At 31.4% G+C, this 12,012-nt stretch overlaps 1 protein-coding gene across 1 annotated transcript in view; it reads right to left on the reverse strand.

Annotated features, from left to right (window-relative positions):
• The window catches only part of LOC139489755 (uncharacterized), a 33,693-nt gene extending 25,289 nt beyond the window's left edge, over positions 1–8,404 (reverse strand). Inside the window, exons 1-2 of the mRNA XM_071276524.1 lie at positions 8,182–8,404; positions 1,440–1,715 (exon numbers count right to left, since the gene is read on the reverse strand). Coding sequence (XP_071132625.1) covers positions 1,440–1,715; positions 8,182–8,272 — 367 coding nt within the window. The 5' untranslated portion in view covers positions 8,273–8,404. The remainder of the gene's footprint in view (positions 1–1,439; positions 1,716–8,181) is intronic.
• Between the last annotated feature and the right edge of the window lie 3,608 nt (positions 8,405–12,012).

Consider the following 12,012-nt stretch of genomic DNA (forward strand, 5'->3'; position numbering starts at 1 on the left):
TTCGGTATACTCTGGCTCTAGTGCGTACCCAAATTGACCATACTCGTCAAAATCTGCCTCTCTTGACCGGACTGGAACCATTGTTAGTACTATCAACCTCTTTTTTTTTTACTATCAACCTCCGAACAAGACATTTTTAGTTACGATTTTATGATTAAATTTGGGACAATATATACACTGTCCTATAGAAACAAGCACGCACAAATCATGAGAGAAATATATGTGAGTAAAAGTTAATTGAATTAGCAAAGTTAATATCCTTTGGTCTCGAATGTATGTTAACTAATTAATGTGTTTTTATAGGCTAGCTCAAATCCTCATCCAAATAATATAATCTATATGTAATAATCCCTTCCTACCACACCAAGATTTAATGCCGAGCGGTAGACATATCTAAGGTACTTATTAAGTATAATTAAAGAACTATAGATAACAATAATTAATCATAAATGTGCAAAGATTTAAAAACATTTTTTTTTCTTTATTCGTACAATTATATTCCGCTTCGGTAGAGTTATCTTCAGATAGTTTCAGATATTAATTAATACATGGGTTTCAAAAGTCTAAATGTAAGTCTTCTCGTACATTTTTTTGCCTAATAAAGACAATCAAAATGATTTGGTAAAGCTATTTCTAATTTCTAAGTTCCCCTTTTTTATGAGACTTAAATCAAGGACAAGAGGTGTATATCATTTTATTATGACACATGAATTAAGTTTCCCGTCTTTATTGCCACAGAACCGTGAATACACACATCGTATAAACCTAGTCATAGCAGAGATAGTAAAAGGTCAATAAGAGTACACCAACATATTGTCTTTACAGATGATTGTACTTTAATTTGTTCACCTTATCAGTCCGAAAATGCACTAATTAAAAATAATTTTATAACTTTTTGTGTTTTCGAATATATACGTTTAACATAGCAAATTTATCTCATGAATGTGTACAATTGCACGTCTGTGCGTTTTATCTTCTTATTATCGGCTGGTTATTAGATAAAGCATAAGTCATCGGCGCGCTTACGATTACGTTAAAATATGATTAAAAACCAAGACTTTTAATGATTGTATTTTAAATCCCGGCATGCAAAAACCAGGAGAAAACGTCACGACCTACAGGAAGTAGTTAATATTTTTTCATTAATTATTGAATTTCATCTTTATTACTGCAAATTTAGCGATAAAACTTTGTGAATATATATATTATGTCATTATGAACATATTTAAACCATAAGAAAAAAATCGCGAATTTTCCCTTTAAGCAAGTGCAAATTACATATTCACATTGACACTAAAACATATGTGAAAATAGTTGCGTGTTGCCCCTATATACTATAAGATATTCCAAATTGAGTTTAAGGATCTGTGCGTATAAGTGCATGTGTGATAAGAGAGGACACTATTATACCATTTATACTTAAGCTTAAAAATACTTACAATTACACGTAAAGGTTACATATAATCGTCTTGGCGGTCTTTTGCAATTATCATTAAACAACGTTTCGATCGAAAGAGTACACATATTGTTTCCAAGACAGTGGGTATTGAAGTAGGTACTTATGTTTGATTCACATATATTACTGCTGCTTGTATCCTGACATAGAGATTCTCCATATGTTATTTTTTCCAAAATTATTGTTTCGTCATTCACACGATTCATACATCCGAATGTTGCATTTCCTCGTTTGAAATCTTCACATGAAGTCAAACGGTCTACAATGAAAGGAATAAACACAACAGATAAACATGTATAATGTAGATTAATTCCTACATTCACTTGATTTTTCAATATATTTGCAATGTTATTTATTACTGACTTTAGTTTTTTTTAATTTTGCAATTCCTTTAATGTGGTCTGTCATTATCGTTTATGTCTTAGTAGTTTATCTATTTAAAATGCATAGAGAAAGTGAGAAAGTCATCTAGTGAACTTCATTAAATAAATGCCGTCATTCTGCATAACATATATTATTGCATAGTAATATAATATTTCCCACAGAAAGTAACCATTAGTTAGCGTGCAATAAATTCTAATATTACACTAGTGCAATAAATCTTCAAAAATCATGACGTCATCAACGACAAAATCTTAGTTTAAACCAATTTTACTTTCAAATATTATATTGCTATACAATAAAAGGGTTATTGCATGAAAATTGGGTAAAATTGTCCCTCGTAGAACATATATTGCACTCGCAAGCTTGTGCAATATAAAATATTACTAGGGACAATATTCCCCAATATTCATGCAATAATCCTATATTACACCATTCAAAACTTATTATTGAGATCATCTCATCATATTTCCGGTGTGAAAATATTACTTCTTAATATGTGTAGGCTGTATAGTCATTAATACAAATCAGTGCAGTAGAATCAACAACAAAATTAAAACCGAGCGGACATCAATATGATACTAACTAGATTGAAGACGACTTAAAATGTTTATGGTGATACACAGAATGGATTCATGTTTATCAAACTGTTTTCACTGATGCTTTATGTTTTTATTAGTTTGTCAGTTTTTTTGCAATAGGAGTGTGAATGTCCAATTAGTAGCTTCTGCCTCGGTGTAACCCTATGCTCCTCGAACAGTGGAAAGAAGATTACCTAGATCTCTTATTATGAGAACAATTCTCAGTGGTGCTAGTATGTAGTATTTATTTCCGTGTGGGGCGAGTTCTGTCTCTGTGTGACATGGGTGCCCCAATACAAAAAAAAATATTACGAGAAAAAGAAATCAATGTAAAGATTTCAAACATTTCTTATTTTTATTATTTTTATTAAAAAAAGTTATTGTAGGTGGTGCGAGTTTGATAAAATAATGCAAGTTGTAATACATAGTGATGATGCAAGTGGGCAAGGAGAACGACTAATTATTGGCGTTTTCTGTAGAAAAAAGATTGTTTCAAAGGCAAGTTAAGGAAGAAGTAAAATAACCAAAAAATACTGAACTACTGAGAAAATTCAAAATGGCAATGCCGTAATCAAATTACAAAATAAAAAGCTCAAACAAATCAAACAAATTTATCATTTTCCTGACTTGGTACGGACATTTTCTTATGAAGAACATTGTGGATCAACGTAGTTTTATATATACTGAGCCAAAAAAGTTTAGCAACACTTTTAAAAAAAACATTTTTGTTGTTTCTGGAAAAAAATTATTTAAACATTATTGATTTAATCCTTAGTTTTACTTGTAATTTAAAACAGTCGTACTTTTTTCCTGGTGATCCATTTCGCTCCATTTCAGCTTTGCACGTGTAACTGATGTTTTACCTTCTGTACCTGTACTTTTAAAACGATATTAAAAATGTCTTTTTCACTAACGTTCAGAAACACACCATTGGTAAGAAAAACACATACACATTTGAAAAATTTTGCATGGGGCGTCAACCAGGCCTCCCCGAAAATGACCGTCAGAAAGCTGTTGAAATTGTTGATGCCGGAATGAGGGTTGCTGACATCATGGCTTGATTTAATGTGCATAAGGCAACAGTTTAGAGACTAACAAACAGATATCGACAAATTGCAACTGCACAGGATAGGTCGAAATCTCGTAGACCCAAAAAAACTATCGTCAAGGGAGGAGCGTCAACACGTGAGAAGTTTTTTTCCGGCCAAACAGTAGTGCATTGACTAAAGGCAGCTTCTGGTGTGCCTGCAAATCCTTCATTGGTGCACTTAGGGCATGGCTGAGAAATTGATTTTGAATAACACTATACTCATTTCCGCATTTTGACCCTCCCGCGCTCCATACAAAGAAAATTCTAGGGTGATCCGCATGCCTTGACCCATCAATAAGCTTGTTAGATTTTCAAAAAAAACTAAGAACACCATGAAGATTTGATGAATAAAGGCTGTGTTTGGAAAGGCTTAAGAAATTTGTATACATTTTTTCAAAAATTAAAAGAGAAATATCATATCTTTTTACATTTATATTGAATGCTTTTTAGCAAGGCGGACAAAACTGAAAAAGACCTCGTTATGAAGGAATTTGTGATCGTCTTTAAAAAAATCTGCTATCAATCAAATGGTTTCATCAAATCATATCAGAAGCTTATTTTGAAACTTAATGCATTGGTGGACAACTCTAACAAAGCGGAAAACAATTATTGAAGCAGAATTAGTACATAATTTAGACTTCAATGAAGTACTATTGTCAAACATTTAATATATTGAGCGCAAGATCAGTTAATAAAATCGGAAATGGAAATGGGGAATGTGCCAAAGAGACAACAACCCGACCACAGAACAGACAACAGCAGAAGGTCACCAACAGGTATTCAATGCAGTGGAAAATGTCCGCACCCGGAGGCGTCCTTCAGCTGGCCCCTAATCAAATATATATACTATCTCAGTGATAATGAACGCCATACTAAACTCCAAATTATAAGCAAGAAACTAAAATTAAAAATAATACAAGACTAACAAAGGCCAAATGCTCCTGATGTGGGACAGGCGCAAATATGCGGCGGGTTTAAACATGTTTATGATATCTCAACCCTAGAATGTGACTGATTAACAATCATTTTGCTTCTGACATATCATAATTCCTTTCTGTTATTATTAAAATTATATGTTGTTATGATTTTGTAATAAAATAAAATTTCACATTTTTGTTGCTAAACTTTTTTGACTCAGTATATGTAGCTAGTTAAACCTCTCACTCGTATGACAGTCGCATAAATATTTCATGATATTGACAACGTTGTGTGAACAAAACAAACAGATATGATAGGCGAAAATATGAGAACAGCAGTCATCATTGTGTTATAATCTAATTCAATATAGAAAAATATATGTAACAAAGAAACAGAGTCACGTTAATTTGATACCCAGCAAACAGACTAAACAGTGAAAGTGATTATCATCAAGACAAATAAGATAATACTATAACAAAGTGCAAAACATTACATACATGTATATACGCCATATCACGAATATTTTTGACTTTGTTTTATTACAGAAGAGATACGGCTCAATAAAATTGGTCTTTTCCGTCGGTATTAAAGATTCTATTACAGTGTTTTGAATTTGAAAAAAAACTATATTTTTAAACATGGTGCATTAATTTTCTTGATTTATTCACATGCATAACGAATATTTAAAAGAAAGCCAACTTCATATATATAATTTATAAATACCAAGTGGATATTACTAAACGGGAATGGGCACAATGTAATAGATTTGAAAAAAAGATACAAAATATCGATAGTACAACATGTACAAAAAGGCTATCAAAATAAGAATAATTGAGGGAATTGCATCAAATAGAAGCAAGACGCCGAATAGTAGGCGTCTCCTCCGTTACATTTATGCATGCGTTATCGATCATAAGAGGTAAGATAAATGCCAAAATATAGATAGGGGATTTGGCATAGAGAGTTAAAAAAAAACACCAACTAATCATTTACGATTAGGCTTATATAGAGTTCCCTATACTACACGCAGTTAATGTTATGAAGTCAATTAATCAATTATATATTTTTTTTTATTTTCAATGTCTGAGGTTCGGCTTAATAATGACTTCTGTAAATACATGTGTTGCATATGAACGGTACAAAAAAGAAAATAATTCTGAATACAAATTAAGTTATTTGAAATCGTTATAAACTGGACCCATATATATAATTCTATAGTTGGACAGGAATTACAACCCTTTTATCAGCGCTTATCTTTATTCACTATTGTATACTATTATCTGCACAGAAAATAGTCTGCTATTAATCTTTAAGTACCTGATTACAATTATATTACAAAAAGTCTGAAATATGTCGTGCTTTATTAGTATTTACACTAGTAACCCGAATTTAGCTTGAACGGACAAAAAACTTTATTTAAATGAGATTAATCGTCATTTGATAAAGATTGACAAAAAATAAAAATTACTGTGGATTCATTAGTATTCGTTGGATACCATTTTTCGTGGATTTCGTTGCTACATGGAAACCACGAATTTAAATATTCAACGAATTGCAAATTTTCTAAAGAAATGTTTGCAAACTTTGCCAAAACCACGAAATTAAATATCCATGAATATGCAAGTTTTCCTTAAACCACGAAAATTGGTATCCACGAAAATAAATTAATCCACAGTATATTTAATTCCTTTCAATTCATATTAATTCATTTTAACGCCAGTCAAATAGATTTCTCTGCAGTCAATCAATTGAAATCAAGTTGGTGGTTAGATGCGTCAACCTAATAGGCCACTCCACCGTTAAACAATTTCAAACAGACATTAATTCGTTTTAAACATGGATGAGACCCGAGCTTTTTACAGGTAAATCACTCAAGTGAAACGACCTCGATGTATCTATCATTTTTTTTTTTCAAACTTTATAAACTTCAGTTAAATGCGTATAGTCTTAATAAAGTCACATGCTTCACAATTTCTACCGACCGTGCAAGGGCTTTATAGCCAGTCAAGGTCGTTAAAAACTTTCATTTGTTGTCTTCACAATTTAAACAAACGAATGAAGAATACACGTGACATGTATATATATAAGGAATTTGAAAGAAAACTTTTTTTTAAATATATATGCACTCGCGGTTAAAAAATTCAAAACTTGTGAATCTATTGAAAATAAAATAGTTAGATGTATAACATAATTTTAATTTGCTCAAATGCACTAAATCGTTATCGCACATATATATGCGTTTCAAAAATTGCCAAGTGCTATGAAAACTCGTAGCATGTAGGTAACGTGTGGTCCTTTACAACTATTTACGAAACTTTATGTATTCCTGTATATTTACCGTTTCTCTTTTTTCTGTTTTACTATATTATACTAGTAAATTAAGTGTAGAGACGGAAAACTACACAGAAATTATTTATTGTGTACACAATTTAAATCGATGTATCTTATATTTTCGGTAAACAACAAATATTTATTCCCTACTTGTATATTGATATATGGCAAAGATTGTAATGAAAAACAATGTTTTGTTGGATAATACTATTCATGAAGATAATGTTGACGTTTGTTGAATTTGATAAACAGTTAGTCTTGCTCAAAATTATAAATGAAGTAGCAGCTCAATGAACATTTAAAACTGTGTTAAATTGTAATACCGGTCACTGGCGCAAAACGGGCGTTAATTGTGGAAGAGAAGCAAATATCAAACAAAAACATTGTGCTTACGATTCTGTAAATGGATTATTGTGCTGTCATGCACCGTGACGTATTTGCAAACAGTGAACATGTATTCTGTATATAGCCCTTGGATGGTGTAAACTTCCCAAAAAATCGTGTATGGTGTAATGGTGTATGGCATATGGTGCAATAGTGTAAGGTGTATGGTGCTATGGTGTATGGTGTAAGGGGAATGGTGTAATGGTGTATGAGGAATGGTGTGAGTGTGTAACGTGCGATTGGGAATGGTGTGAATGAACGGTGTACGACATTTCATTGGTTGAAAACGAAGTTTTTATTTTAATTTTTCGAATTGTAAACATAAACAATAATAATAATCTTAAAATTTGAAATTTGATTGCATTACGGGTAATTTCGGATCGTGTAGATAGAATGGGGAATGGTGTATGCTGTAATGTGTAAGGTGTATGGTGGAAAGGTGTAACGTGTATGGTGTAATGGTACAAGGTGTATGGTGTAATGGTGTATGGTGTATGGTGTAATGGTAGAGAAATCTATTTGACTGGCGTTAAAATGAATTGATATGAATTGAAATGAATTAAATATATTTTTTAATTTTTGTCAATCTTTATCAAATGACGATTAATTTTATTTAAATAGCGTTAACACGTTTTGTCCGTTCAAGCTAAATTCGGGTTACTAGTGTTATGTACATACATCACGGTCATTTTTCCAAAAATTCTTATGAAGTATTTTACGCTTTTCTAAATTCTTTTAAGATAATATATCAACACGAAGTCAACTTTACCGGTTGTTTTAATCCTCCAGAGAATCATTATGTTATTATACCAACAAGTGCTTCCACAACTTATTACAAAACATAAGTGCAGGTTGTCATGGTTGTACGGCACTATCGTTGATTGATTCTTATTATGTAAATACACATTTTACAATACGCATGTTGAATACAATTCTCTTATGTTATATACCAGGTAAAATTCAGTTGTATTTATAAACGCACATACATCATGTTATAAGAAGAAAATAATACATAAATATAGGTCTACTTTTGTTATTACCTGTTTCCCCCGAAACAACCACAACTGTATATTCCAAGAAAAACCAACACACATTGTAAATTCCTATTTTCGCCATGTTTGCAAGAAGCATATACAGTATAGTTTATATGCATACACTTGTGTGAACAAACAAGGAAGAAGAAATATATATAATACATATACAAGGACTCAATACACAAATTTTTAAAGTATCCATATCCATTTTCCGGTCATATATGTCAATGACATACTTTTAACTACTTTTAGTGCGGTGAACGAATAGGGAAAAGTCGATTATTAAAGAAGTTTAATTTCACGTCATGGTATACATGTACGGCTGAAAATTGGTACAGTCATAGAAAAATGATTTTGCACCAATTTAAGAATGGTCGTCAAAAAGTCGTATGGTGCTTTATTTTTATTTAAGCTTTTAGTCAGAAAATTTGACTTCAAATGCAGGTCATAAGGGGCATTCAGTTTTGATTTTTATTTAAAGGCTGCCCTCGAATATCTTTCTTTTTTGTTTTATTCAAACATCAGACATAATGCACTATGCATTATGCGAAAAAGATAATTCTAAAAGCCTTTTGATGACAAATAATGAAGGTATAAACTACTGTTAACGTGGAAATTTTGTGTTTTACCTGATTCCAACATCAGACAATAAAGCGCTGATGAATGGATTATATCGTATATACTATAAAGAAATAAAATGCTATTTTTCTTTTCATTTACTCATGTTTTTATGAGGTAAGATTGTTTAAAACGATATTTTTTAAACTTTCAAAAATCTCTGCTATTCAATCATTTACTTTTTTTTTAAAATCCGGATAGTTGTGTCCCGTCCATGACTGGGCTGAATACAAAGTTTTCCTGCAATATTTTGGACTTGATATTACTTGTTGATGTTGATGTTTTATTGTTTCGTTGAATTATTTGGGTGTCTATTATTCTTTTTAAAGGTTGTGTTAATGTGATTTTATTTATAGAAGAGGCAAAACAAGTGTTTCAGTTGTTTATTTAAGAATTAGGAATCCGACAAAATCCCAAAAAACATAACAAAACTAGAAAGACCGTTGAAACTTAGCTGTAACATTTGAAAGAAGCAAATATTCAGTTCAAACCCTTACAATAGTGCTATTTTTCCTTAATTCGGAAGTGGAATAATTGATTTATTTTATCACTTACAGCAAATCGAGGTATTTTGACACAGTTAATTGGTTTAATGATGAAATTTACCCGAAATTACGCGGATTGTTGTGACTTTAATTAATCCATAGATGCATGTACATATATTGTTCTTTCTATTCGTTTGATAATTGATTACTATAATAGTGGATACGAATGATGTATAAGTCTACATAACATCATGGTCTTTAGAGTTCGCACAGCAATTTGAAATAAAAAACCTTTTCAAAGACCTAAAGAAAACCCTTTTGCCGTCACATCAGTCAGTCAGTACTTGTATTTCCCAGTTAGTTTGTGATAAAGAATACTACAGAAACTAGAATGTTTGCTTCATCTCTTGACCTTTTCTTTGATTTTGAGACAGATTGACGACTACAAACACAAATTTATGAAAAAACTTTGAAGGGCGATTTAAACTTTTCAATTGTCAATTGCCCCATATACCTCAATGTACTACACTCCTCTGTGCCATCGTATGATGTGCACGTATCTCAAATGATACCTTTCGCTCGTGCATGTTGACTCAATACAGACTTTTTGAACAGGGGTGTACCCCAGACTAATTAAAACAGGTCGCTGATTTCAGAGGGACTTTCAAACATATTAGTCGACGATTATGTCAAAACTGCATGGTAAAAGTCGATGAACGACGTAAATGACAAACCAAAATTTACAAAACTCTACATAGACCACCAAAGATCAACACAAAACATACTGAAAACCAGGGGTTATCTCGTGTTCCAGGAAAGTTTTGCAGATCCTGTTTCAACTGTTATACCTTGAGTTTCGATTTTTAGATACTAAGTATCAAAATCATCAAAAGGACATAAAGAGCTACGTTTTCGCAACTAATGACACGGGTTACATGTTGCTGACACAACCGAACTGGCCTCTTGTTTTTATTCTTATGGAATTTCCCTAGCTTATGTAAAAAAAAATAAACATCTGTAACTACTGTTGCCTCCAATAATTCTTTGAGACATATAGATAAAAAAAAAAGCAGTCGGCTCATGTCAACAAATCGAAGTCACGACTATCAAGGGTTTTGCTATGTGTACTATTGTTTGTCTGTGGGTGTTTTTCTTTTTCTTTTTGCTATGGCGTTGTCAATTTATGTATGACTTATGACTTTCATGTCCCTCTGGTATAGTTCATATCTCTTTCATATGCTTTCATTTATTAACAGGCTATTATTTGAACTTGGAATTATTTTTAATTATGGAATTTGCTTGATTTCTTATTATTGATTTTTTTTAATAAATTCCATGTTTATTCTGTACTAAAATGTTCTGTGCTGCGCACAACACTTTCTATTACAAAGAAAATAGTATATTTTCAATAGAATGTACTGTGCCGCGCACAACACTATCTAACCAAAATACATTGTATGGAAAGTGTTATTAACCGCTCAAAAGATTATAATACCAAATAAACATGGAATTTATCAGAAAAATTTAAACACAAGAAATTATGCAAATTCCATAATTAAAAATAATTCCAAGTTCAAATAATAGCCTGTTTATTGTAAAAAAAAACTACAACGAAGACAAGGAAATTTCATTCTGTAAAACAGACCATTTAAGTATAGGCTGTCTGATGCTAATTTGTCATACAGCCACTACAAACCTTTACTGGGAGTCAAACTATTCTGAATTACAAGAACATTCACAGAGGAAAGTTATATCACCAGGAGTGTGATATAAATGCTGACCCTAGTTCAGATATCAAATCAATCATACAGACCTTACTGTAGGACATAAATGCCACTAAAATGCAGTCATATGATCACTAAACTACAGCCATATGATCATTGCTAGTGTATACTGTTAACACTGGACACTTTAAATTTGCAAAACACTCATTTGCAAATCTACCGCCGCCTCAAATAAGAGCTACAGTGTCATGTATATAACCAAAATGTGCGAAATTACATGGGATTCAATAATTTCATTGGTTTTCTACTGTTACTATTATATTTATTTTTCTATTTGATTTATAAAAACATGGGATTTTCAATATCCCATGGGATAGGGCAAAATCCCATGGGATTTACCATTATCCCATGGGTTTAAATCCCATGGGATATTTTTTGGTCCCATGGGATAATTGTAGTCCCATGGGATATTTGTTGTCCCATGGGACAAAAAAAATCCCATGGGATTTTTAATATCCCATGGGACAAAATAAAATCCTATGGGATTCAAATTATAAATATATAGATATAAATATACAGTAATGTGTATGTTACAATGTATTCTATTTGGTAGTAAACTGTTATAAGATGAATCTTTTTATTTGAATATCTTTTTTCTTTGGAAATGTTAATTCAACATATTGTTCTATAAGTTGTTCAAAACTAAACTTTTAAACAACAAAGAAGTTAATATAAGTATCAATATATGTTTATTTATGAATTATAGAATACTTTCTTGAAACACTATTATTTACCATTTGAAATCAATGAAAAACTCTAATATAAGGCTGAACATACTAGTACTGTAAATTCAGAAATTATTGCGTGCATTTATTATTGGATTTTTGTCATTTAAGACTAATATGAGATTTTAATTTTTTACGATTTTGAGATCAGTTTAATTGATATAAAATATTTCTAAATGGGAGTTTAAATTATTGCGTTTACATCTGTGTTGCAAATTTTTGCAA

This window comes from Mytilus edulis, chromosome 9 (genome assembly GCF_963676685.1).
Source record: "Mytilus edulis chromosome 9, xbMytEdul2.2, whole genome shotgun sequence".
Classification (NCBI taxonomy): domain Eukaryota; kingdom Metazoa; phylum Mollusca; class Bivalvia; order Mytilida; family Mytilidae; genus Mytilus; species Mytilus edulis.